Consider the following 23,454-nt stretch of genomic DNA (forward strand, 5'->3'; position numbering starts at 1 on the left):
AGGGTCGGCTTTTACGTCTACCATTCCGTATATTGTAATTGTTGTGTTGGTTGAGGGGTCATGGAACTGTCGAGGGCCTACTTGGGTTCAATCGTTTCGTTCTTGATTGCCCATTCCTGGGAGACAAATGAAACGAGTAGACCGGCTGCCAAAACCGGCCTTGGATCCAGTAAATTCGCTTCAATTCCGAAGAGTGGGTTCATCTGTTCGTTTCCATTGACCAACAGAACTCCTTGTAGCGCTAAAATAGCATTCATTCCGATAAGGAGAGGAAAGCCTATTTCTTCATCCTTCACTACGTAAGATATCGCCGTCGATGGGTGATTTCCGTAGTTTATTTGCAAGCGCGTTTCTCATAGGATGGGGAAACTACGTGACGTCACTGGGTCCATAAATGATGTGTCCGGGTCAAATACAGGGCGAAGGACACAGTCGAGAGTCGTGGCGATTGAATGACGCACAAGAGTTATCCCCAAGTTGGTGAAAAAATATGCACGCACGTGCTTTCCGTTAGCCACTATAGTCACTGCTGCTTTCGAATCCATCTCTCAATTGAAAGTAAGTGAAGCCCGCAATGCAATGCGTTTTAACCACTGAACGTGTCAAATACGACTTAATAATGAGGGATGGGGAAGTAAGGCAGCTGTAGGGTGAGTTAAAGAGGAGGAGAAGAGAGGAAAAAGAAAACAAAAATAAAGAGAGAAAAGCAAGAAAAAAATTGTGTACATGGATTTTATATGGGAAAACATCAAAGAAGAATATGTTTGGAGAAAAATATTGGCGTATTTACTGGTGCTACGAGGGTGTTGAAGAGAAAGAATAAGAATTTCTTCCGCGAATTTGGGCTACGAAGTTAATGGAAGATAAGCCGGTATAAGGAATATGTCAGGTGTTAGGTCCTTAGAGAATTTAAGGGTTTTCCCCCTCCGCCCTTTTTTCTTTAAATTTTTTTGTAGTTCTGAGAAATGACGAGCAGGTGAGAGTGTGGAGGAAAACATTCAACCTGTGTTTTAATGTGTTTTTATCTAGTTTGTCGCCAGCTACAGTGAGCACCTTGGTTTGTCGTTCTTTCGCAGCTCTAGGATGAAGAGAAGAGAGACAAATTATTTCGTTGGTAACTTTAACATCAAATTTTGGCGAATACTTTTCCCGTTTGTAATCTTTTTAACACCGTATTCGAGAGAAAATTTACAGATGGATTTTTTCTGTCGGACTAGGGTTCCACCCGGGGGCCGTATTCTAGCCTTGGCTTAAATTCTGGTCTCAAACTTACTAAAATTTCTTATAAAATTTTCTCACGTAAGCTAGGAAAAAATGTAAGTTCGTCTTTTCAATAAGCACGTATTCTAGCTTAAATTTTCTTACTTTTATTTCTGAACTTAGTATAAGTTCGAATCATAAGATCAGATTTTTCAAGCATAGAATTTCTTATTTTCTTAGAGGGCGGGCCTTATCGCAGCCAATAGGAATATTCGTTTCATATTAATTGAATAGCAGTAGATGCTGTTTAGTTTATTGTTATTACAAGATTACCAATGCGTCTGCTAGAGCTAGAATTTATAGTTTGATTTTTGAAAGTTATAAGACTTTTTGATTGAAAGTTTGTATCTTGAACTGTATTTATTGTGCTACTGAAAGACTAGAGAGATTGAAATGGCCCCAGCTATAAAAGCAAAAAGCGTGGTCGACATTATAAGTAGAAAATTTAGTGGATGAGTATATCGCTAGAAAGGTAATTGTGTTGCTTATTAGTTCAATGTAAACTTGATTTTTGATTGTAATCGGTCTAGGGTGTTATTCTTGGTGCCTTGAAGCCAGGTATTACCAAATAACACAAAAAACATGCTTGGACACAAATTGTAGAAGCCTTAGCACAAGCATGCCCCGATGAACCAAATCATGATGTGAAGGAGACAAAGAAGAAATTTTGTCCCCTAAAAGGTGATACAATGAATGTGTTAGTAATTGTATGGTGTTGAAATAAACTTTTATTTTGTATTTATCTCACTTGCACATTGATTGAGTGGTAACCTTTTCGGTTGACATAGATATTTTCATGGAGATGGGGCCTAGCAATGCTTATGTGAGTGCCATCGACACTCCCTACTACACCTCTAAGATTTGCTATGTCAGTAAAGCCTAGTTGAATCTGTACATAATTATTATTAATAGAATGTTAACTTTTCACTCATAGTTGTCAACAATACTAATTACCTCTGATTGTCCGGAAAGAATATGTAATCGGAAGCTATGTCACACAAAGCTTTAGAAACATCTCTCACACATCTTGACACCGATGACTGACTTATCTTCAACACATTTCCCACAGTTGATTGGAATGTTCCATTGGCATAAAATTGAAGCGATACTAGTATTTGTTCAATAGGTAACAAACATCTTTGACCAAACAACTTGCGGCCCAATTTGTTCGAAATAAGTCCTATGGTTAATCAGCCAATGCAAGAGTTAATACACATGGAAATATTGTAGTAGCTTAAGACTATACTTATAATATGAAATAGAGAGTACCTTCAATATACCAAATAGAAGCTTTATCGAATCTAAATACTTTGTAAATTTGATTATCGTCAAATAGATCAAATATATCAGCACGTTGACGATAGAACGGAACCATTCTCCTTCTCACTTCTATTCGTTTTTCATACAATTCATCCTCATTCGCATCACTGTCATTGTCACTATTTAAGACTTCGTACAAAACATCAAGGTGACGTTCTAACTCATCGATGTTATTCATCTTCCAGTCTCACTAGACCACTTAATAATGAAAACAATGACATGGGAAATACTAAAATTAGGACAACAATAGCTGTAAGCATTAGGTTAAGCACGGAATTTTAAGAAAATAATCTATGTAATCCAACAAATAGTTGGCTTACAAAAATTTGCTAACTTAAGACTAAAAAGACAAGTTCAAAAAAAATCTTAAGAAAAAAAGGTGAGTTGAGAAAAGCTAGAATACGGTTTTAGGAAAATCCAAGCATAAATTGGATTTTTAAGCCAAAAACAGTAAGATAAGAAAAAATTCCGCGCTTAAGTCAAGGCTAGAATACGGCCCCCGGGTCTCCGCACAACTGACTCCTCCCGTGTATGAGAAGAAAAGAAAATAGGATTGGGCAGGGCTTTTGCTGCTTAGATTTTTAGGTTAACCTGCTTTTCCCCGATTTTCCAATATTTGACAAAGTTTGCGCAAAAGAATGAAGAACACCTATGTGCTTTGAAAGGGAACTTGCTGTTGCCCCCCCCCTTGTTATTTGTGAAAGAAGTAAAAGAATGACTGAATCACACTCAATGATGTCTACTCCTATGTGACGGGACGAAAAAATATGTCTGCAACTATTACGCATCGGTGCATTAATTTGCGGACAATCCCCCCCCCCCAAAAAAAAATTAACATACAGCATAGGAAAAATTGACCCCCACTGGTTTAAAGGAAGGAGAAATTGGTCGACGTTATGGAATCTCTTACTTGTGAGTGGCTGCTATTTTCGTTACCAAAGTAAGGGATACCGCTCCACGTCCGTCCATCCCGTCATTCCTGGAGTTTCACCTGGACTTCCTATCGGTTTCCCACCTTTTTTTGGTACATTAAGCATCAATTTTTGTACCAAAACATTGGTTTCAGACGTCGAAGGCCGGCTGAATTACAGTTTGTACGTCAGTTCTGCGACCGACTAAACGAAAAAATACGTCGGCAACTATTAGCTTGTGAGTTGTGGTTGTAGTTGCAGCATATGAATCAAGGTAATCTGCACTGGTCTGTTGGAGATTTTGTCGTGTTTCCTCACTTTATTTTTCTTTAGACGACAAAATTGTGTTTCCATAATCCAATTTGTACGCTTAGAATTCGTGAGACCCTTATTTGAAAATTTAGGTTTAAACGGCTTCACAGAAGAAACAATGTGAAGAGAAAACGAATTTGTCACCACGAAATTGCCTAGCCTCTTTTTTTTATTTCGGTTAAGGAAGGGCAAGAACGATTGAATCGCATTTTGTTTTTTCTTTTCATCCTTGTCGTAGTTCAACAATCAACAACTGCTTTTATCTCCGCAATTTGTGGTGGTTGAATTCCCGTTTCATATTTTGAAAAGTTGTAACCCAAAGTTCAAGTTTTCCTTTTTTGTTTTGATCGAGACAGAAATGGATCGCTGAAAACATTTTGTTTGTTTTTATTTTGATTTTAGACTTTTTAGACAAGACTATTTCCTTCAGGTATACAATGAATCACTGCAATGACCCCGTACTCAAGCAATTTAAGGTGCGAACACCGAATGGTAACACTTTCCAAGGGTTTTCTAACAGTTAAAATTCTTTCCCGTCATTCTATTCGTGATGAACGAATTTGAGTTTGTAACCTTCTATGTGAATTCAAAAAAAATCCGAAGTAAAGATTTGTTGAGAAGGTTCTCTGACTGGAGACTGGTTTAAACAACTTCCATCCGCAATTTAGATTCGGCTTTTGATTTTTAGTAGACCCGAAATTTGGTGACATCCCCTGAATTGAACCGAAGTGTCTGTAACTTCGTCAATGATTGTTATATTTTCATATTTCTGATATTCCTATCCCAGTTTTATCTCTTTTATTTTTCCCACCCTTTCGTGAAATATCAACCTTTAAACAGTCGGCGGCAATGGGGCGTATCCCCATTGTGCAATTCGTTTTCTTGGGGATTTTTCTGTCCAGAGTTCTGCAGAGACATGAGCGAACCAATTGGACCATAGGGAATTTATTTCCGTGCCATGCACTAAATGTATACTTAGTGTATACTTAATACGTTCTCCGAAAAAAAAATAGTTGGGAGGGATTGGCGACATTCCACTTTTCCTTTTAGTGCAGGTTTCTTTCCTTCCCTGAAGAATCCCTTGCTCAATTGGTTGTGTGAAGAAAGAGTAAGAATGAACAGTTTTCCTCTTCCTTCATATCAACCTATGGAAATATATCCGTAATTACCCTATTTCCCGTTGATTTAATTTTTTATTGTCGCTGTGACACACTCCGACGTGTGGCTTATAACAGTGCCCTAGCATCAGTAGTTGTTGCCTGCCTAATTCGTTGTTATAGTGGGCACACGTCCCACGATTTTTGGGACATAACCATTCTTCTTTCACGTTCCTCCCCTTCGAGGGGAAAGAAAAAAAACATTACTTCACAAATCAGTCTATTATCTGATCCGTCAGTCTGAACGATCACGACAAGGTCGGTGGGACGTGTTCTCTATTTTCGTGTTGTTTTGCCGTCTTGTTTTCGTTGCACACTGGAAAAACAATTTACAAAGTCATAGACTCTGGTGTCTGGTCTGCCGTGTTTGCTTTGCTACTGGTGACGGCATTACGTTCGTCATTTTAACAATTCGTCTCTCTGTTTATTTGTTTTCGACGAACATCGATTCGCGTTCAACACATTTTGGTGGGGAAGAGAGAGAGAGCGACTGGCACCATTTTACTAATTCTTTTCCGTTCCAGCCTGTCTTCGACGAACACTGATTCGTCTACAAATAAATGTGTATTTGCGTGTCCCATTCGACTGACTCTCTTTTTTGTTACCACGGGCCTTGGTAGGCCATCCCCGTCCTGTTCTTTGTCATTAATCTTTTCATTATGCACTCTGTCATTCGACGGCTTCCCTTTCGTACCCGTTGAGCAGAGTGCCCTTGATTAATTTTACCATTTTATCGTGCCGCTGGTTTCACTAGCGTATTCCCCTCCCTTCATTGCTTCCCTTAAAAAAAAGGTTGGGAAAGTGAAAAGAGGAAAGAAGAGAGGGCGATAGGCAACAGAAAAAAGGTAGGCGTAGGCCTAACGTTTCCCTTTTTAGGGGCAATGAGTACCGACGGGGATAAGATATGAAATGTTATGAAGCTGCGGAGTGCTAAAAAAAAATGAGGTGCCACAGATATCTTAAAAACGAAGAGGGAGAGAGAGAGAGAGAAGAATGAAATGTAACTTCTATGTAAGGGGCAGCATTAGGAAAAACATTTTTGGGGTGGTTGTAAGGTAGGTGTTTAATAAAATAATAATAATAAATAAAAAAAATGTCCTTTTACTTTACTGCAAGGGTTTAATCGCAAATTCTCTAGTGGCAAATGAGAAGAGGAAACTTATAAGGAGAGAGAAAAAAAATGTGCTCAGTCCTTTCACTTTACCAAGGTTTCAGGGCCGTAACTTCCAAGTAAATGGTTACTGCCCGGCTGGCGACCTCTACTTTTTTTATCACGGTTACCAGCCACCGGATGAGGGGTTATACAGATTATTGACGTACATTCGTACAAAACATCCTTAGAAGACGGCGCTCTTACTGCAACTACCCGCCGTCGCGTCTTCGCCGATCTATTGTTAGTCTGCGTACCGTCAGGATTTGAATATCGACTGTTTTTTCTGTTTTTTTTCATTTAATGTCTACTGTCTAAGATTTCAAAACTCTTGAAAACAAGTGCAGAAGATGCAAAGTGTCCTCTAAATTTTCCAATTTGGCTACCAAATGTACCGACCAAGTTACCGACGACCATTTATGCTTTGCCGTTTTTTAGCGCTGTATAAACATGTTTAAACATTCGATAACAACTTCCGGGGAAAATCTTGACTTTCCGTCATGGCGAATTCCATTTTTTTTTTGGGGGGGGGAGTTATGGGAGGGGATATATTTGGTTACGTCTGGCGATGTTTTTTTTTCAACACTCCTTGCTTTAAAAACAGTGAATAAAAAATTAGCCTTTTACTGATAACAAATTTTCACCAAAATTTAGCACGACTCGTCCTTAAACTGAGAACCCGATCCATGCACCTCCTTGAAACGCACACCTAACACCAAATCACATAGTCACGCAACTTGTTTGAGTCCGTTTCACACGCCCTCTGTCAGTTTTCCCTTTAGTAAATTAATTGATTTGTTTCATTCGTTTATCGTTCGATCCAGTCCAAACTTATTCAAAAAATTATATTTGGTGCGTCGTCATGAATCGTTTCCCTTCCATCATTCCTAGGGGTGTATTATTGAATTTTAAAAGTGTCGCTTATGGAGGAATTTTTGTGGTTTCTTCAACATTAGTGCTGAAGGAGTGATCTAGTTTGGTGTGACTGATGACAGAGAAGTACACATAACCATAGTCCATTTTGTTCCTGTTGTGACTGAAAGTTAAAATGTTCCAGACATTCCATTTACCTGTAGATCCTGAGCAACACAATACTTCACACATCTTGAGTACCTCCAAATATTGCTGGTGATTAGTAACAGAAAACCCTTATAAACACACATTTCAACATAACCTAGTATTTTTTGAATAGATGTGACAAGAATGTTTCAGCTCAGCATAACCTTGCTGTTACCTGATATTCTCCTTATTGGTTGTTCGATTGGAGTTAAAACTAAAAATTCAGTTTTAATGGTATGATTTCTCAACGACATGTAATGGAAATCAAAGTTTTCTCTTGGAATCAAAACTTTGTCTGTGCTTGTGACTAGTGACTCCTATTCACCTCCCAGTGCTGCAGTCTGAAGGACTCCACAACTTTTGGCGGCTGTTTGGAGACTTCGACTGAAGATAATAGCTAGCCAATAGTTGATCATAAAGGTCGCTAACGGTAAATAACAGCGCAATCCGGTTGGCGATCCGTTTTGAGTCTGCGATGGAAAGTATCGCGATTTAGTTGGTGATCCGCTCTGCGGCGGCGATGGACAGTGATGTTATCCGGTTGGCGAATCGATTTTCGACGGCGATGGACAGTGCTGCGATGAAGTTGGTGATCCATACTGCGGCGGCGATGGACAGTGCTGCAATCCAGTTGGTGATCCATTCTGCGGCGGCGATGGACAGTGCTGCGATCCAGTTAGCGAAACGTTTTGTGACGGTGATAGTCGACGCGAACAGGGCAGCAACAGTGACTGGCAGTAAAATCTTGATGGCAATGGTGATAAAGATCGTGAACAAGATTGTGGCAGTATTGGAGAGCACGAACGGGTACGAGACCGAGACGGAGAGCGCAAAAGGGTACGTGACCGTGATGGAGAGCTCGAACGGGCCCGCGACCGTGACGGAGAGATTCCGGAAAGATTTTTTCTTTTTTTTGTTGGTGAGATTGGTGAGGTTGATTTGCTCCTTGATTTCCTTTTATTTTCACTCAATCACTTCCGGTCGACGTCGAGTAAATCAGGGCGTTCAGGTGTGTAAATCACTGGTTCGTCAGAAATTGTTTTCCGTTTCGACGGCTTTTTATTCCCGCTACGGTGGTAACGATGACGGGTTCTTGCTTTCCGCTGGTTCAGTGTTATATTACCCTTTTTTTAAATCATTTCGCAGTCGAAGCTGTATATCGCTGCTAACATGTGTGGACAAAAAGCAGAAGTGGAACATGTACAAGTAATGTTACGCACTCTAGCTTTGAACAACGTCACCAAATAAACATCGCCGCACGAGCCTATATAACTGACCAATGTTGTTGAGATGGGACCAGCTGAATTCTATTGTCTTTTAGAATTTCCATAGCCCGCTGACTAAAACTATCACCGGGATTTTGATAGGGGAAAACCAGGGGTTTCTCAAATTTGTCGACCGGATTCAATATGTGATCATCCTTAAAACAATTAAATAAACACAAATTAATTATGTTTCCATTTTATGTATTTTATTTTATTATTATTTACATTTTTTAATAACCAAGACGATTTAATTTTGTCAAATAAGTCGTCAGAAGACTGGAATTTTTGTCTTTCAACGGCATTCTTCACAATTGTAGTTTGAAGGTGTAACGAATCAAGCGGATAGGCCGTGTGGCTTTTCCACTCAATCGTCAACTAAAAGATCCTTTGTTGAAAGTAATTAGTTTGTATTGTTCTTACATGAAAGTTGATCAGCCAACATGGTACTTAGGCTCTTCAAGCTTACATACAATTAAAAATCAATACATTTAATGAAGAAAAAGGTATAGAACATAGTAAGTTTCCAATAGCTACATAGACTAGGAATAGCATCCCAGAGTATACTGACTGGGGCCTCATCTCGTCTACATAACCAGAATCAACTTGAACTACAGAATGAGCCAGAAAGACTGAGCTCAAGAATGAGACTCTGCGTTGGGTTTTATACCGAAAACAAGTAAAGGGAAAGTGAGAAATAATAGGTCAAGAGAAAGGGAAATTGGTAGGTCACAACAGGTCACAAAAGAGAAAGGCACTTGGATCAACTTTGACCCAGATCAAAAATAGAAAGGCGCATCTCAGAATACTTACATCACTCACCCTCCCGACAGGTTGCGTCCCGCAACCTATAAAGAGACATAAAACTGCACAGAACTGACAGTGAGATACACATTTATGCATTAAAATTTAATTGTCTTGTTTAATCATGGCTGGCGAGAATTTTTTCTGTCTCGCTCCCATCAATATTTTTTGAATTAGTCGATAACTTGTTTCACGTTTCACGTTTCTTGATTCTTAATTCAACTGTGATATTACTCATACAGTCTACTCTAAAATGAATTGTCAGTTCTTTGCGGATCCTCTTCGGTTGTTCTTCCTGGGATGGTCGTGATGATTGAAGCTGAAGAGTGTATGGCCGTCCTTTGTGGTAGGTGGGTGGTTGGCCAAGGTTCTCCAATCTCCTCGAAGCGTTGAGTTCGGTAATCGCTGCCACCAGTGTAACGAATCAAGCGGATAGGCCGTGTGGCTTTTTCCACTCAATCGTCAACTTCAAGATTAATTTAAAGGCGTAAAGAATTGTATTGTTCACATTAGCTTACGTGACTACATGCGAAGCGCAAGACTTCTCTAGCATGATACGGGTGAAAACATGAATATGGAAACAATAATGAAATGAAGAATAAACTCGAGAGGTGTGACAAGTGAGCCAGTAGTGAGACACTGAGCTACACAGTAAAATTCTGCGACGGGTGAGTCAGAAAGACTGAACTAAAGAATGAGGCTCTGCGTTGGGTTTTATACCGAAAACAAGTAAAGGGAAAGTGAGAAATAATAGGTCAAGAGAAAGGGAAATTGGTAGGTCACAACAGGTCACAAAAGAGAAAGGCACTTGGATCAACTTTGACCCAGATCAAAAATAGAAAGGCGCATCTCAGAATCCTTAAAAAGGTGAGGTAATAAGGTATTATCGCGACATCCTATTCTTCCCCTTCGGATTGTCATGGAATAAAACACCGGCAACCATTCTCAAGCCATGTGATCTACCCAAAGTTTTTTTTTACTCCATACGGTCTCAATATCCAAGATCCCATTTTATTCATGTCCTTGTCGACTGTAGAATACAGTACATACATAGTACCTTAGTAAGGACAAACTATTGTGTTCATTCCTAGTCAGAGTCGGGCGGAGCGCGCTTTGATCTTGAGCGAAACAGGAGCGAGATCGCGATTTTCACTGATCGACGAGCGCGAGATTGAGCTTGAGTGGAGACCTTCTGAGCTTCTCGCTCGAACGTGAACGCCATCGCCACATTTGGTCCAAACATAGTGCGTTATCTATGAACTTTTTTTTGAAAAAGTTTCCAACTGTACAGTCGACAATCTCTATTCACATGGACGTATTTTTCAATAAGTGTCTATAGTTTCTATTCTTTACCCATCAAAAACTAGGTAAAAGCTAGCAAGTTGAACTCTTTTAACTTTTTTAAGTGTAGTAATTAGGAAATTGTAATACCTATATCCTATTGTGATCGCTTTTAAGAGGAGAAAGAAGAGAAAATACAAGTTTTTGACAGAGATTTTTTTGTTTGAAGAGCGAGAGCGGAAAACGAGCGCGAGCGCGCTCGTTTTTTTGCGAGCTGGAGCGCGCTCACTTTATTTGAGGAACTGAGCGGAAAGCTCTGAGCGAGCTAGCGTTTCAGTGAACGATGCCCGACTCTGTTTCTAGTAAATGTTGAAATGGGTAATGGCAAGTGTTGCATTGGTTTTTTGTTTGAAGAATTCGTCAATTCGTGGCAAACTGCAGTAAATGACAGATAAACAAGTAAACAACTGCACGTACTATATATGCAATCTAGCCAAGTCTGCAGCGTGTTTCGGCTATCCCCCGCCACGGTGCGCACTAGTCGACTAGCCAAACGTTTTTTGGCTATGGCGCATACCAAGCAAGTCGAAATAGGTCTAATATACAAAAAGTTGAAAAGTCCAAAACTTTGGCGGCATGAGCATGAGGCCGAATAGACTGTAGCCTACAATAGAGTCTCTACTCCAAAATAAGAAGCGGTCCTTGATAAAAAGGAGAGGTTGTGCTTGTGAATGAAAAGCCGCATTGCTTTTGCTATGGTCACTGCTACCACAGACTACGAATGTAAAGACGGAAATCCCCTATAACTCTCTCTAGGTGATGCTTGAGCTTGCCGCTAGGGCGCAGGTCAATAGAGTTGGAGAATTTTCCCCGTCTCCCTACTGATTACGTGCTTCACACACACGCGATTTGTGAATGTTCTATTAGGTGCAATTTTTTGAAAATTGCGACATTATTATCCATTGCCCTGCACGATGACCCGTGAATTATTTCATAATTTTTGAAGAATTTGAGGGTTAGTTGAGGGGTCGCCGGCTTTTCACCAGAGCTCGGGCGGGACCGATCCTCATACCCGCCGAATGTCCACTCTCAAAAACCGGTCTTGGAAAAACTAACCAAATTGGAAAAACTTCACAATTTGTACTTTTTACAACAAACTTGCACTTTAGCCAGCAGAGGGCGCCAAATTTCGCTAAATTTTGAAGTGGAAAACTTTTAGGTATAGGGAAGGGTTCTCTGAGTTGATTTTATTGTAAATCATTCTGTATATTCGTAAAGAGTGAAGAATTCTGCATCTTTTGGCACCAAGAAAAAGATTTTAGCTTGATTTTTAGTATTTTTTGTATATTTTTGAAAATGCCGTATTTAACACGGCGCATATGAGGGAAAACGGGGTGTACCTAATAAATGAACGATACCGTAGCGCCGTGGGGGTTAATCCTACAACAATTTTGTGTGTGTAAAAAATGTAGATCATTATTGGATCTACTCAGAAATAAAAGAAAAAAATCTAGCTCAAGCCGTTCGGGTAGTATTTGCACTTTTTCTAAGACACGTAGTGCCATAAGAATGCACTGAAAAAAGGTCACAGAAAAAAATTATTTTCCGCTATGGTTCATAAAAGAGCCGCCGCATACAGGTGGCGTTTCGTTTCACGTTTCGTAAAAACGCCATCTGTATGCGGCGGCATTTTTATGAACCAGAGCGGAAAAAAAAATTTTCTGTGACCTTTAACAATGAATAACTTAAGAGCTATTAAATATTTTTCAAAATGACTTTTAAATTTAGAAAAATTGATATCTTAAATAATTTTGTACAAAAGATCAGAATTTTAGGACAACTACATGACTAGATATAATGAGTTTACGGAGGGACTATCCGCCATAAGGTCCCTTGTAAACACCTTTTGGGGATTTTATAAAATTTGAGGCATAGTCACTCACAGTATATTTAATTACAAACAAATCTTTAAAGCTAGAACATTCAAAATTGGAACCCTGATCAATAAAAAGACGGGAAACATTTATTAGCTGTCAAACAAAATTTATTTCTATTTCTTATCACAATTATAATACATTTTCTAATTTTTACATTTTGTTTTATATTTTTTTTATAGTAAAAATAATTATTTCTGAGGAAGGTTTTTACAAGAAATATAAAATTATAGTAAAAACAAAGCTCATGAAAAGAATTCCGTGTTGCAATTTGTTCCCGCTCAAAAATTATCTTGACTCCACTAGTAATCAGTAAATGGGGAAAATACCAAAAAAAAATCTCCAGCTCTATTAACCTGCGCCCTATCGGCAAGCTCAGGCATCGCCCAAGCTGTTCCTTTCAGGCTTATGGGACCGATTTCCGTCTTTACATTCGTAGTCTGCTGCTACCAATCTGTGTTATCTTTGAAGCAGACGAAATAAATAAGTCAAAACATGGTTTCATAATTTATCAGTAAAGTGCATACTTTTTCTTAACAAAAATGGATTTTGAAATTAACAAAAAACTCCTTCCTATGAAGGCCCATTACTTCTTTTTCAATGCCGGTAATGTATTTCACTTATCTGCTCATTTTAATAAAATAAATAGCTAGAGGAAACATTTATTTTATGCAGGCCTCGCTCCTATCATGCCATTTATTCCTACTTACGCCCGGCAATTAGGCGTATCTCAAGTTGGAGTTGGTTTGATGTACACGGTTTTTCCATTTGTTGGGCTACTAGCAAAACCGCTATTTGGCACTATTGCAGATAAGTTTAGAATCGGCAAACAAATCTTTATTACAGCTATCATTTGTGCTGCTATATTCTTTACAAGTATTTATTTCATCCCTGCCAAACCTACTGAGGCATTGATGGATTTTGATTGCAATTTAATGACAATATTGAAAACATGTGAAGTCAGTGATAACTGTACACTTACAAGAATTAATTTAGAAAATCCAGACATGATGTCTACTTTGGAATGCACACTTATTTGCAATAATCCTAACAGTCAATTTCTTGAAGAAATGTGTTCAACATGGAATGTCAGTGATGTCTGCAACACAAACCTTACATCAATTGAAATGAAAACTTATTCTAACATGAGCAAAGCTCTCCTGGAAGAATCATCTTGCCTTTACTTCCCTGTAGAAAACTTATCTTTTAATGGGACTAAAGTCGAAAACCCATACTGTAAATCTTCTACATCAATGAAGTGCAATACTGTCTGCAATAGTGCCACTGTAATGAGTTACATCCAGAAACCTATAACAGAAACTTCACAGGAACCATACTACTCAACAATTCAGTTCCAAATGCTGTTTGGTCTTATGATTGGAGCTTGGGCTAGTACTGCTGTTGTTACTAGTTTAGCGGATAGCATCTGTTTCAATTTGTTGGGTACGTAATTAAATCAAATAATGCTTCTTGCGTTCCATAATAAAGTTTCATTTTCTCATTAGGAAGCAAACCGCATGACTATGGAAGACAGCGATTATGGGGGGCACTTGGTTGGGGTATATCCGCAATTTTTGCCGGATATCTCATTGATTCCGTCAGTCATGGAGAAAATATAAAAAATTACACTCCAAGTTTCATTTTAGTATTTATTATGCTAACAGTGAATACTATTTCGGTATCAAAAATTAAGGTAAAGTTTTGAATAACTGTTTTGCACGATCAGTTAAAAAGAAATTTTCCATATAGATTGACTATCGCCAAGAACCTTATGCTTTTGCAAAAGTCGCGTCACTTTTCAAAGACGTGAAAGTTGTGCTTTTTTTACTCAGTTGTATCACATTTGGGATTTGCATTGGGTCCATCTGGCAATTCCTTTTTTGGTAAACGGTCAAGATTTTCGAAACCGGTTACAAATATCTGAATAAATACCAATATTTCGAACACATTCCAGGTATTTAGAGGATATGGCGTCTTCTCAAGGATGCGATTCGCTGGAATGGATTAAGCTTTTGGAAGGTTTAGCCATGGGCATCCAGTGTTTTGCTGGAGAGGCTCCGTTTCTGTTTTTGTCTGGTGAGAAATTCATATTCGCCAAAGATTTCAATTAACTTCCAAAACTAAATTTTTCAATCGTTTTAGGATGGTTCTTGAACAAACTTGGCCACGTTCACACTATGACGATGATTTTGTTAGTTATGGGCTTTCGCCTTATTTGCTATTCTCTTTTAACAAATCCTTGGCTCACGCTTCCGATTGAACTGTTGAACGGATTAACGCTCGGCGTATATTGGTCAACGGTATTTAAGCCTTTAATTGTTTTCTTTAAAAACGAAAGCTCTATATTTTCTCTCTCCCAAAAGATGACATCGTATGCCTACCTAATAGCTCCACCTGGTGCTGGAACCACTTTGCAGGGTATATTTGGAGCTTTGTTTGAAGGCATAGGTAATGTATATATATATATATATTATAGGCGATTCTTCGATGTCTTTCTTATGCACATTTTGGAAGCAGGAACCGCAGTCGGAAGTCTTTTGGGTGGTTTCATTTTCCAAAACTATGGGGGTGCTATTATGTACCGCTCATTTGGAATTTACACACTTATTTTCGGTATCTTGTACTCATCAATTCACGCCTTTATGGATCGGAAAAAAACAATGACACGCAAAGGTAATTTCTAACCCATTAAGAACTTAGAATTTGGTCTAATTGTAATAACCTTCGGGCTACTTAAGAATTCGCAGCTGGCATTGAAGATTATTCAAGCACAGGTATCATTTTTTGTTTTGGTGTTGTGCTAATTTAAAGGTCTTCAGTATTTGTGTATGTCAATTTTTCATGAGGGAAGTGTGTGATTTTAGTAGGTTTATAGGCTTAATAGTAGTTGATTTTTTTAAATGTTTGTTGTTGCCGTGTTGATTTTCAATTTGTTTGTGGTTATTACTTGTTTTATGTTCCTTGGATATCGCCTTTTATTTCTCCGTTTAAATTGTTTTTTTTTTTTTTGTTTTTTTTTTCTGATTATAGAGTCCTACAGCCGTGTGAACCAAGCTCCAGATGATCAACTGTAAAACTAGAACAAATTGTAGGAGTGTCCTTTTTTCTTCGCTACTAGCGCTAGCGGATACCCTACTGTCATTGGTGACCAAGAGCGCTGAACTCGAAATAATCCGGAATCACCACTCGTGATCTCCATATCTGCCTGCGTCTTTTACCACGCGCACGTAAAGGGAACACAAGTAGTTTATTATTTTCCATAGTGTTAACATTCATATCAAGAGGGACTAAACTAGCTTAATTCAAACATTGAATGTTATCGTGTATTTTATGAGCGTTTAGTACAACATTTACTTCACAATTTAGATAGCCTATTATATATATTGTATTTTATCACATGAAGGGAAATCATTGCTCGATTTCAAAAATATTGGTCGGCAAATTTTTAAGTCAATTAGTCAACAACCGAAACAAGAATCGTTGCTTGTCGTTGGTTGACAAATCAAACCAGTTCGTAAACGAACATTTGAGATTTCTTCGCCGAAAGGGATATTGTCTGCGTCATTGTCCTTTTGCCACTGGGACATGTGAACTGGCATCATTGGTCTAGAATTTTTTAATTTGTGAGCCAATGTCATAAAAATGGATTCGACATGGTTCGCTTGGCTATCGTCTTTTGCGGAAGTTTCGAAAAGCTAAATTGAAAAAAAAAATCAAAATAGGTGAATTTAACAGAATAAAAAATTATAATAGTACGGGCATATTGTGCATGTCGGCAAACATCTGAGCTCTGTTAGTGTTAACTACTTGCGTCTCTCTGCAATCACATTTATTTCCAACAAGAATTCTTGGAATTTTTGTAGTTAGTTGATGATCATTGCACTCCTCAATCCATAATGATAAAGACTATAATATTGTAAGTAAAAAAAATTTCAAAAGAGCAAAAAGCATTTTGTTTAGCAGCTAATAATTCAATTTCTATACCTCAAATGAATTTGCATTGGTTACATCATAAACAAAAACTACAGCATTCACATTCCTGTAGTAGTGATGTACCATTGATCGTCGAAATCTTTCTTGCCCAGCTGTTTAAATGTAATTGAATATTCAAGGCATATAAAAATCATTTGTAATAAAACCAGGAAAACCAATATATACCTGTGTCCCATAGCTGCAACTGAAATTACAAAAATAATCAATTATGAGTGGGCTTATCATTTAAAAATTGCTAATTGTAAAAAATTGCTGTACTTTCAATTGTTCTCCATCAACAGTGAGCACCTTCTCCCTGAAATCCACTCCTATGGTTGCTTCTGTTCTCCCTGGAAATCGTCCTTCACAAAATCTGTAAGTTAAACATGTTTTCCCAACTGCAGAGTTTCCTACTACAATAATTTTGAAAACTCTTTTCTGTGGTGATGCTGTGAATGAACTGGCTGGAATGCTTGTGTTTCCTTGGTTCCCTTCTTCCATCATGTTTATGCTGCTGTAAACAAGTTTTACAGGCAAATTATTTATAAATTAACTGTGGCAGCCAATCAGGAAACAACTAGGCTTAACAAAGAAGGATAAGAAATGATCCGTTACCACTTACCAATATATAAACAGAAATTTTTGTTCACAATAGCAACATAAATAATGACGTGTTTTTTTTTTCGTCTGCTAACATAATCACAGGTGTTACTAATAAAACGCGAAGCAACCGTGCGGAACGATCACGATGGATGGTACTTATTTATTTTATTTATTTATTTAAGCTGTTTTTGTCTATATTACAGTTAATAGAATATAATGTCTTAATTGTTGCCTCTATGTGTTGGCTTGAGATGAACGCTTTAATTTCTACATCGAGCATGCTTTGATACATCACTACCTATTACAATACAAAGCAAGATATTACGAAAAGACATGAAGAAACGCGCTGTTATTATTCTTGACGATTTTAGCACAAGCCAAAGATGTATTTCTAAATTGTTTTACAACAAACATACCATTTGTGGTGAGGGGATGTGATAAATGGGAACATCCACAATAGAAAGAAAAAAGAGAAACTAAAAAGGGGGCTTAATGGCTTAAAAAGCCACGCGATGGCACTCAACACTAAATCCATAGGTCATTTTTGAATTTAAAAAAGGAATTAAAAATCAAGAGACAAGAGGACACAAAAATCTAACAGTCATACGGAATTTTGTTATTTTTTTTTTGTTATTTTTTTTTTTTGTGTGTTTGAATTCCAAACAATTGTGTGAGACAGTAAAACAAAACATCATGGTTTAGCGTAGTTAAAACTGAACTGAGGACTCGAAGATGGATCTAGTATTTTTCCATGAATCAATGATTGAATGACCCACGTAGATGAGACTAGTGGAATCTTCATACGACGAGCCTGATCAACAATTTTAGCTGTACAGTCTTTGGTTGTAACTACGTAATCAAACGGAACTTCGTCACACAACGCTTTCTCAGATTCCGCGACACCACTGTCAGCAATAGCCCCTTCAGAAACGGGTCTTTTTGCGCGCGCAGGTAAGCGGGAAACAATTATACATTCAGCTTGAACAAGAATAGGTACCCAAAGATCGTTAAATTCTGGCGGACCACTTAAAAGGATACGTGTGCCAACGAAACAACGGCCGGTGCTTGAAGACCACTCAACAATACTACCTTGAAGGTCAATGCCAGGTGGGTGCAAGTAACGTTGGTAGTTGAATCTTTCGTTGCTTTGGCAACATTGATAAACCTAGAAAGAAAAACTTTTTAAGGAAAAGCTATTAAGCTAAAAAATTTTATTTTATTTTACCCAGTCATGAGAAACGGAGCGGATGTTGGCAGCTAGAGATTTAATGTATCTTTCTGTGCGACAAGGTCGATTGCAAACCAACAAAACAATATCTTCTTCCATTTCAATTTGACTCAGATCAAATCGCTCTAGGACCGTTCCACCACCTGCCGTCAATTGATGCTTAATGTGCTCTTTGTAGTAGGGAGTAGGGTTCAGGTACGGCTCAACTTCGTCAGTTATTTCATCAGGATCCACTTCGAGAGGTCTTGATGCCTTCGTGAGAAGAAATGCAAACCCAGCGAAAAGCTTGTTATTCTGGGGAATTGGTCCGGCGATTTGAAGGTTCACTTCTTCTTTGGTTTCTTCGACATTTTCTTCCTCCAGCGCACTTTGAACTGTTGAGCGACCTGGTAATGCTGCATTCATCCGATCAAGAATACGGGTTCGCAAAGACGTCTCCTCGTGTTGAAGGAATGAAGTTCCACTACTTTCGCTCATGGTAGAAGTATCCAGAGTTAAATCTCTTTTCCCCTTAATTTTTCGGCGCAACGATCCCGAATTCTGAAGAGAACGTTTTGGTGTTTGTTCTGGCGCAACTAGTAAAAGAGAGGAAAAAATCAAGCAAACTTAAATATCCTTTAATCTAAACAGATAAAATGATCAACTACCTGCTGGTAGTTAATCATAAAAGCTTTATTCACTAAACTACCTGCTGGAGTCACCGATTTGGATCTAGGAGTGCGTGGATTTTTCGGAGTTTTCTTAGGTGAAGATACTCCGAGTTCGGCAGTTGTGGTTCTTCTACTACGCTTACCTCCTAGAATATTATCAAGACTGACGTTACAGGTGTGAGGTGAAAAGAGCTGTGGCACCACCACCGCGTCATTCCAGTGGCGCATATGATCTTGCGTTAAACAAATCCTAAGTGGGATGAAGATGAAAACATGACACGTTTTTCCTATTGAATCAAATCATTCTAATCGTCTTACCTCTGTCTTGGGACTTTAATAGTCTCACAACCATCCATTTCGATCAAATGCTCAATCTTAAAAATTGATAACAAAATATCAGTCTTGTGACCTACTAGAATTTGGACAATTCAAAATACCTTTTCAACTGGCTCATTGGGTTTAATTTTACTATATCCAATAATCACACCAGGTCGGCCTTCGCTCAAGTCCTCGTTAAGAACCAGAACCGGCTGGTGTTTGTTCAATAGCGAAACGGGCAAAATAAATTCTTCGACTAGACTACGCGATTGTCCATCTTCGAACTTGACAGTCCACTTTCCTGTCTGGACCGGATCACGCTGGGTAATCTTGGCAGCATAAAAGCATTTATCTGAAAGTTGAAATACTTAGAACTGTTAATTCAGAAACGAAAGCGAAAACTCTAAAATTACCTGTCCACTGTGCAAAAACAGGTCTATCTACAAATTCACACAAAACAATTATTAGAGTTTATTAAAAAAAACATGAGCAAGTCTGTGAAGTTTTACCTATTTGATAGGAACGAGCGCGTAATTCTTCCACTACTTCATCGAGTTCTCTGAGATAATCTTCCGAAGACTTATCACTACCAGCGTCGGTGTTTGATTGGCTGGGGTTGGTATCAGTGGGAGGTCGACTAGCATTCGACTCCGGTTTCTCAGGTTCCTGATTTTTCTTAGCACCATTCGTTTTGTTTTTCGCCGGTGTCCCGTCAGCCGGTGGACGACCTCGTCGACCTTTCTTGGGCGGAGTCTCAGTACTGGAGTCAGTTTCCTTTATCATTTCGGGAATTTTGGGCTTGCGTCCGCGTTTGCGCGCTATTTTTATTTCCGTAAATGCTGGTGTCTCTTCTACTGCGATGCTTGAAGGTTCTTTGTCTAATGCTTGAGGGACACCTGAACCGCCTGCTAATTCAACAGCTGAGGAGCATTCCGTCGAGTCTGGGTACGAAGAGGGATGCGACGGAAGAGGTGTAGCGCCATCTTCTTTTAACTGTGCACAAGGACTGGATGGCTTAGATGACTCATTGTTCCCAGAGCGAGTGGTCTTCTGGCGAACGGGATGCTTAGGCATTGCAAACTCGCTGCTGCCAGGTAAGATTGGTGGCTCCAGACTGGCTCTACTCAGCATTGAACTACAGGCAATCGGAGCAGTTTCGAAATTCGAAGCGATTGAAAAGCGCGACAAACGCATTGAGGCTGTTTCTGATTTGTAGCTCCCGGATAAATCAGCATTGTAGCCACTTGAACTCTGGCTCACATGCCGCTGCAAAAGCTCAGCAAATGACTCTAGCCGTGAACCCGGCAATGTTTCGCAATCCATGTTATCGAATAAACCCATCCGCACTTGCTCCGACACAGAACCTGAAAGCGCCACTTCCATTTTAGACATTGGCAACATCTATGATAAAAATGTGAACGAGAATGCATTATTAGGCTGATTTGTACACCTTTGCGTTAACTAAGTCTACATACTTTATTGAAAGTTCGCATAACCCAAGTCCTTTCTAGAACGTTGTAAACTCGTGTCACTGCTTCAAATGGGACCCACTGTTCAGCTTCCACTTCCGGAGTATTCTAAAAGAAACAAACACGCCATTTTACATTAAAATTCAAACTTTTGTCCTCGACAAGTAATTACCTCCTGTGACGAAACGCGATCTATGGTGTCGGCACTACTTTGAAACCCTTTTCCATCAGACTTCGGTACCACTGAGAGCGATGGTGTGTTGACTGTGGGGATGGATTGGTTGAGACCCAACGACGGCCCATTCTAATATTGAAGAAAAAAAAACATTTATACAGATAACAAATGAAAAGTAAAGACAACATCGTACCAAAGGTGACTGTTGCGAGCAGAATTCTGCGCTTAGTTCGAGTTTGGAACTTATGATTTCAGTACTCAATTCTGCCTCCGGATTTTCAGTTGTTTCATCCAAAGAATGATTAGTTCGAGCTACAAGATCTTGCGTTTGAAAGCACTCAACGAAGCGGTGGCTCTGTGAGTCTGGATCGCGAAATGGCGAGGTGCTCAATAGATCTTGTGAAAACGGAATAGATGACGGAGACTGTGTCAGCCGTGGAGTCAAGTCCTGCGAGGCTGAATCGGCTTCACGTCGTGGCTGAGCGGCCGGAATTGCAACTGAGCTTTCGGGGGAACCAGGGTCCTCGCGGACATTGCGTCGGATTTCTTCTACAAATTCAATCCCATCATCGGCGTCTTCAGAGGGTTCTGCTGGTCGACTGACGGTAGGCTTTTGGATAGAGTTGTCTAAACCCCGGTTGGGCTCCGATAGGAATGAAGATGGAGACTCGACCACAACAGAGTGGTTGGAACCACTGTCACTTTCAAAATGAATTTGACGCATGGATTTTGATTTTGATACGCTACCCAGGGGCTCAACGGTCACAATCTAGGGGGTAAAAATCGACACGTTAATCAATCAGTCCATAGTCCATCTCTATCAAGTTATAAAAAGGTACTGTTTTAGCAGCTGCCTCATTTGCTTCTGGGGATGAGTCCAGTTTATCTGGCACAGTACTTGTTGCGGCCTCTTCAATATTGCGTAGGGTCCGCAGAGAACCTTGAACGGGAGATCCGATAGCCATGGTGACAAAAGCTGAAGATCTGGACAAATTCACAGGTGTTCTCCTACAAAGTTGATTTATGTAATGCCAACAATCAATAATTTTATGAATTGCAATAATGTTAAAATATGTAAATCGAGGAAATGTTTTGATCACCTTGGTGGCTGGTTGGCAGGAACAGGTGATGCAGGTAGAACATCATCATCATCCTCGGCTTCTTCAGTATTTGCACTAGGTGAATCTGGACTAGGTCTTGACAAGTTGAGATTTGAATCAGGTTCAGAAGTAAGCTGAGAAGTCAACAGGTTTTCCATAACTGGGCTTTCTGAAACACGAGTGATACTGAATAGCGCAACAAAAATTGAAATATATTAGAATTTTTTTTTTTTATATTTCATTTGTTGTTGTGTTTACATTTGAGAGATTTCACTGCCATGTGAGTTGCTCAAAGCAGCTGTACTTGCTTGACTATAGTCATCTAGTATAGTTTCATTGACAGTAGTAAACTCTTCCAATATGTCATCATCAGTAATGAAAGACAGAGATATAAAAGATGGATCCATATTGTTGTTGCTATTTACTGATCTTCGGGCCACTTCAGTTGGAGGATTTGGTGCTGTGAACTTGTCATGGAGTCCTTCCATGTTGCTTATGCAGTAAAAACTTGATTTTTTCCCAGACACCTTATTCCCACAGGTTAAATTTTAATGATTTCAGTAGTCACAATTTGTGTTTGGGTCACCTGCTATGAAAAAAGACAAGAGAGAGGTGATTGAGTGGGCAGCAGTCGATATATCGTTTTGTTCCTTACTTGCGGAAGCTGGCATTTGAATAGGGTACATCCAATCAAAAGAATATATTTTGATTGATAGTTATCGTCAATTAAAAATTAAAAATCGTTGTTAAAATCAATCTAACTAATCAATACCGAAAGATTTGCAAAACATTAGAAAACACAGGTTTTGTGACGCAAGGTTCCATATTTTTGCCACATTGCCAGTTGGAATAAATCTATTGCACGTTGGTGCGCAACCGCGCTGAAGTCTGAACTGCTGAAGTTGACGTTGACGAGTTGACTGAGTGGGCAGTGGGCTGTAGGCCTGTAGCTCTGAACGCATCGTTGGCTTATTGCAAAACACGCCGAGACGAAGAGTCACGTCTGATCACGTCTCGATATGCCCGGAAAGTTGAAATGACCAGAAATGTCGAAACAAACTACTGCTGTTTTCTTTACAATTCGCTGCAACAGTCGCAGAAGTCTTTACGGTCGAAGATAATCTAGAATAAAATTTCGCATTATTTTTAGTTCTACCGCATCTATAGCTCTGTGGTTCTACTATAATAACTAGTTTGAAAAATTTAAACTTCCAACTAAATTATATTGTTCCATAAAAATGGAAATATAGTGTTAATATAGTGCAATAAAAATAAATAAGCATGTTAATTTACTAAAGCCAAGAACGAACAAATTTTTAAATAAGGTAAATCACCGAAGCGAAGACCGTCAGGTTCAGGTATAGGCGTTTCAGCGTTTCCGACACTTTTAACTTTTTTTTTAAATTCCCATCGAAGACGCGTTCGAGCTTGTCTCAAATAAAATTGTTCACATATGGTGATTATTCTCAATTCATCATCATTTGCCGAC

The 23,454-nt window shown here is 39.0% G+C and overlaps 3 protein-coding genes and 2 long non-coding RNA genes across 8 annotated transcripts; 2 read left to right on the forward strand and 3 right to left on the reverse strand.

Annotated features, from left to right (window-relative positions):
* The first annotated feature begins 1,534 nt into the window (after positions 1–1,534).
* On the forward strand, positions 1,535–2,002 carry LOC124204297. The gene is made up of 2 exons (XR_006878820.1): positions 1,535–1,732; positions 1,791–2,002. It is a non-coding gene; the product is annotated as an uncharacterized LOC124204297 (long non-coding RNA).
* A 6,822-nt stretch (positions 2,003–8,824) lies between these two features.
* On the reverse strand, positions 8,825–9,898 carry LOC124204220. The gene is made up of 2 exons (XR_006878790.1): positions 9,754–9,898; positions 8,825–9,701 (listed from the first exon to the last, which is right to left on the reverse strand). It is a non-coding gene; the product is annotated as an uncharacterized LOC124204220 (long non-coding RNA).
* A 2,979-nt stretch (positions 9,899–12,877) lies between these two features.
* LOC124206070 (major facilitator superfamily domain-containing protein 6-like) lies at positions 12,878–15,815 on the forward strand. Of its 2 annotated transcripts, XM_046603701.1 has the most exons (10): positions 12,878–13,056; positions 13,126–13,893; positions 13,956–14,143; positions 14,200–14,333; positions 14,405–14,526; positions 14,593–14,750; positions 14,814–14,898; positions 14,968–15,123; positions 15,189–15,224; positions 15,481–15,815. In XM_046603701.1, exons 1-10 carry the CDS (start codon positions 12,993–12,995, stop codon positions 15,522–15,524), a joined length of 1,755 nt encoding a protein of 584 aa, XP_046459657.1. In that variant the 5' UTR covers positions 12,878–12,992; the 3' UTR covers positions 15,525–15,815. The 2 variants fall into 2 exon arrangements, with proteins under 2 accessions (XP_046459657.1, XP_046459658.1); XM_046603702.1 differs by lacking the exon at positions 15,189–15,224 and having other exon boundaries at positions 12,879–13,056.
* Positions 15,752–17,143, reverse strand: LOC124206071 (ras-related protein Rab-33B-like). Of its 2 annotated transcripts, none has more exons than XM_046603703.1 (6): positions 17,045–17,143; positions 16,702–16,936; positions 16,609–16,627; positions 16,435–16,535; positions 16,207–16,356; positions 15,752–16,145 (listed from the first exon to the last, which is right to left on the reverse strand). In XM_046603703.1, the coding sequence occupies exons 2-6, from the start codon at positions 16,924–16,926 to the stop codon at positions 15,909–15,911; spliced, it is 732 nt and encodes a 243-aa protein (XP_046459659.1). In that variant the 5' UTR covers positions 16,927–16,936; positions 17,045–17,143; the 3' UTR covers positions 15,752–15,908. The 2 variants fall into 2 exon arrangements, with proteins under 2 accessions (XP_046459659.1, XP_046459660.1); XM_046603704.1 differs by having other exon boundaries at positions 16,702–16,933; positions 17,045–17,142.
* Positions 17,144–17,374: 231 nt separating this feature from the next.
* LOC124206069 lies at positions 17,375–22,855 on the reverse strand. Of its 2 annotated transcripts, none has more exons than XM_046603700.1 (14): positions 22,621–22,855; positions 22,224–22,551; positions 21,966–22,151; positions 21,705–21,873; positions 21,059–21,634; positions 20,863–20,994; positions 20,697–20,798; positions 19,731–20,622; positions 19,635–19,661; positions 19,341–19,573; positions 19,222–19,277; positions 18,942–19,153; positions 18,251–18,828; positions 17,375–18,190 (listed from the first exon to the last, which is right to left on the reverse strand). In XM_046603700.1, exons 2-14 carry the CDS (start codon positions 22,451–22,453, stop codon positions 17,717–17,719), a joined length of 3,867 nt encoding a protein of 1,288 aa, XP_046459656.1. In that variant the 5' UTR covers positions 22,454–22,551; positions 22,621–22,855; the 3' UTR covers positions 17,375–17,716. The 2 variants fall into 2 exon arrangements, with proteins under 2 accessions (XP_046459656.1, XP_046459655.1); XM_046603699.1 differs by having other exon boundaries at positions 22,224–22,554; positions 22,621–22,846.
* Positions 22,856–23,454: the final 599 nt, after the last annotated feature.

Source organism: Daphnia pulex, chromosome 10 (assembly GCF_021134715.1).
Source record: "Daphnia pulex isolate KAP4 chromosome 10, ASM2113471v1".
Taxonomy (NCBI): domain Eukaryota; kingdom Metazoa; phylum Arthropoda; class Branchiopoda; order Diplostraca; family Daphniidae; genus Daphnia; species Daphnia pulex.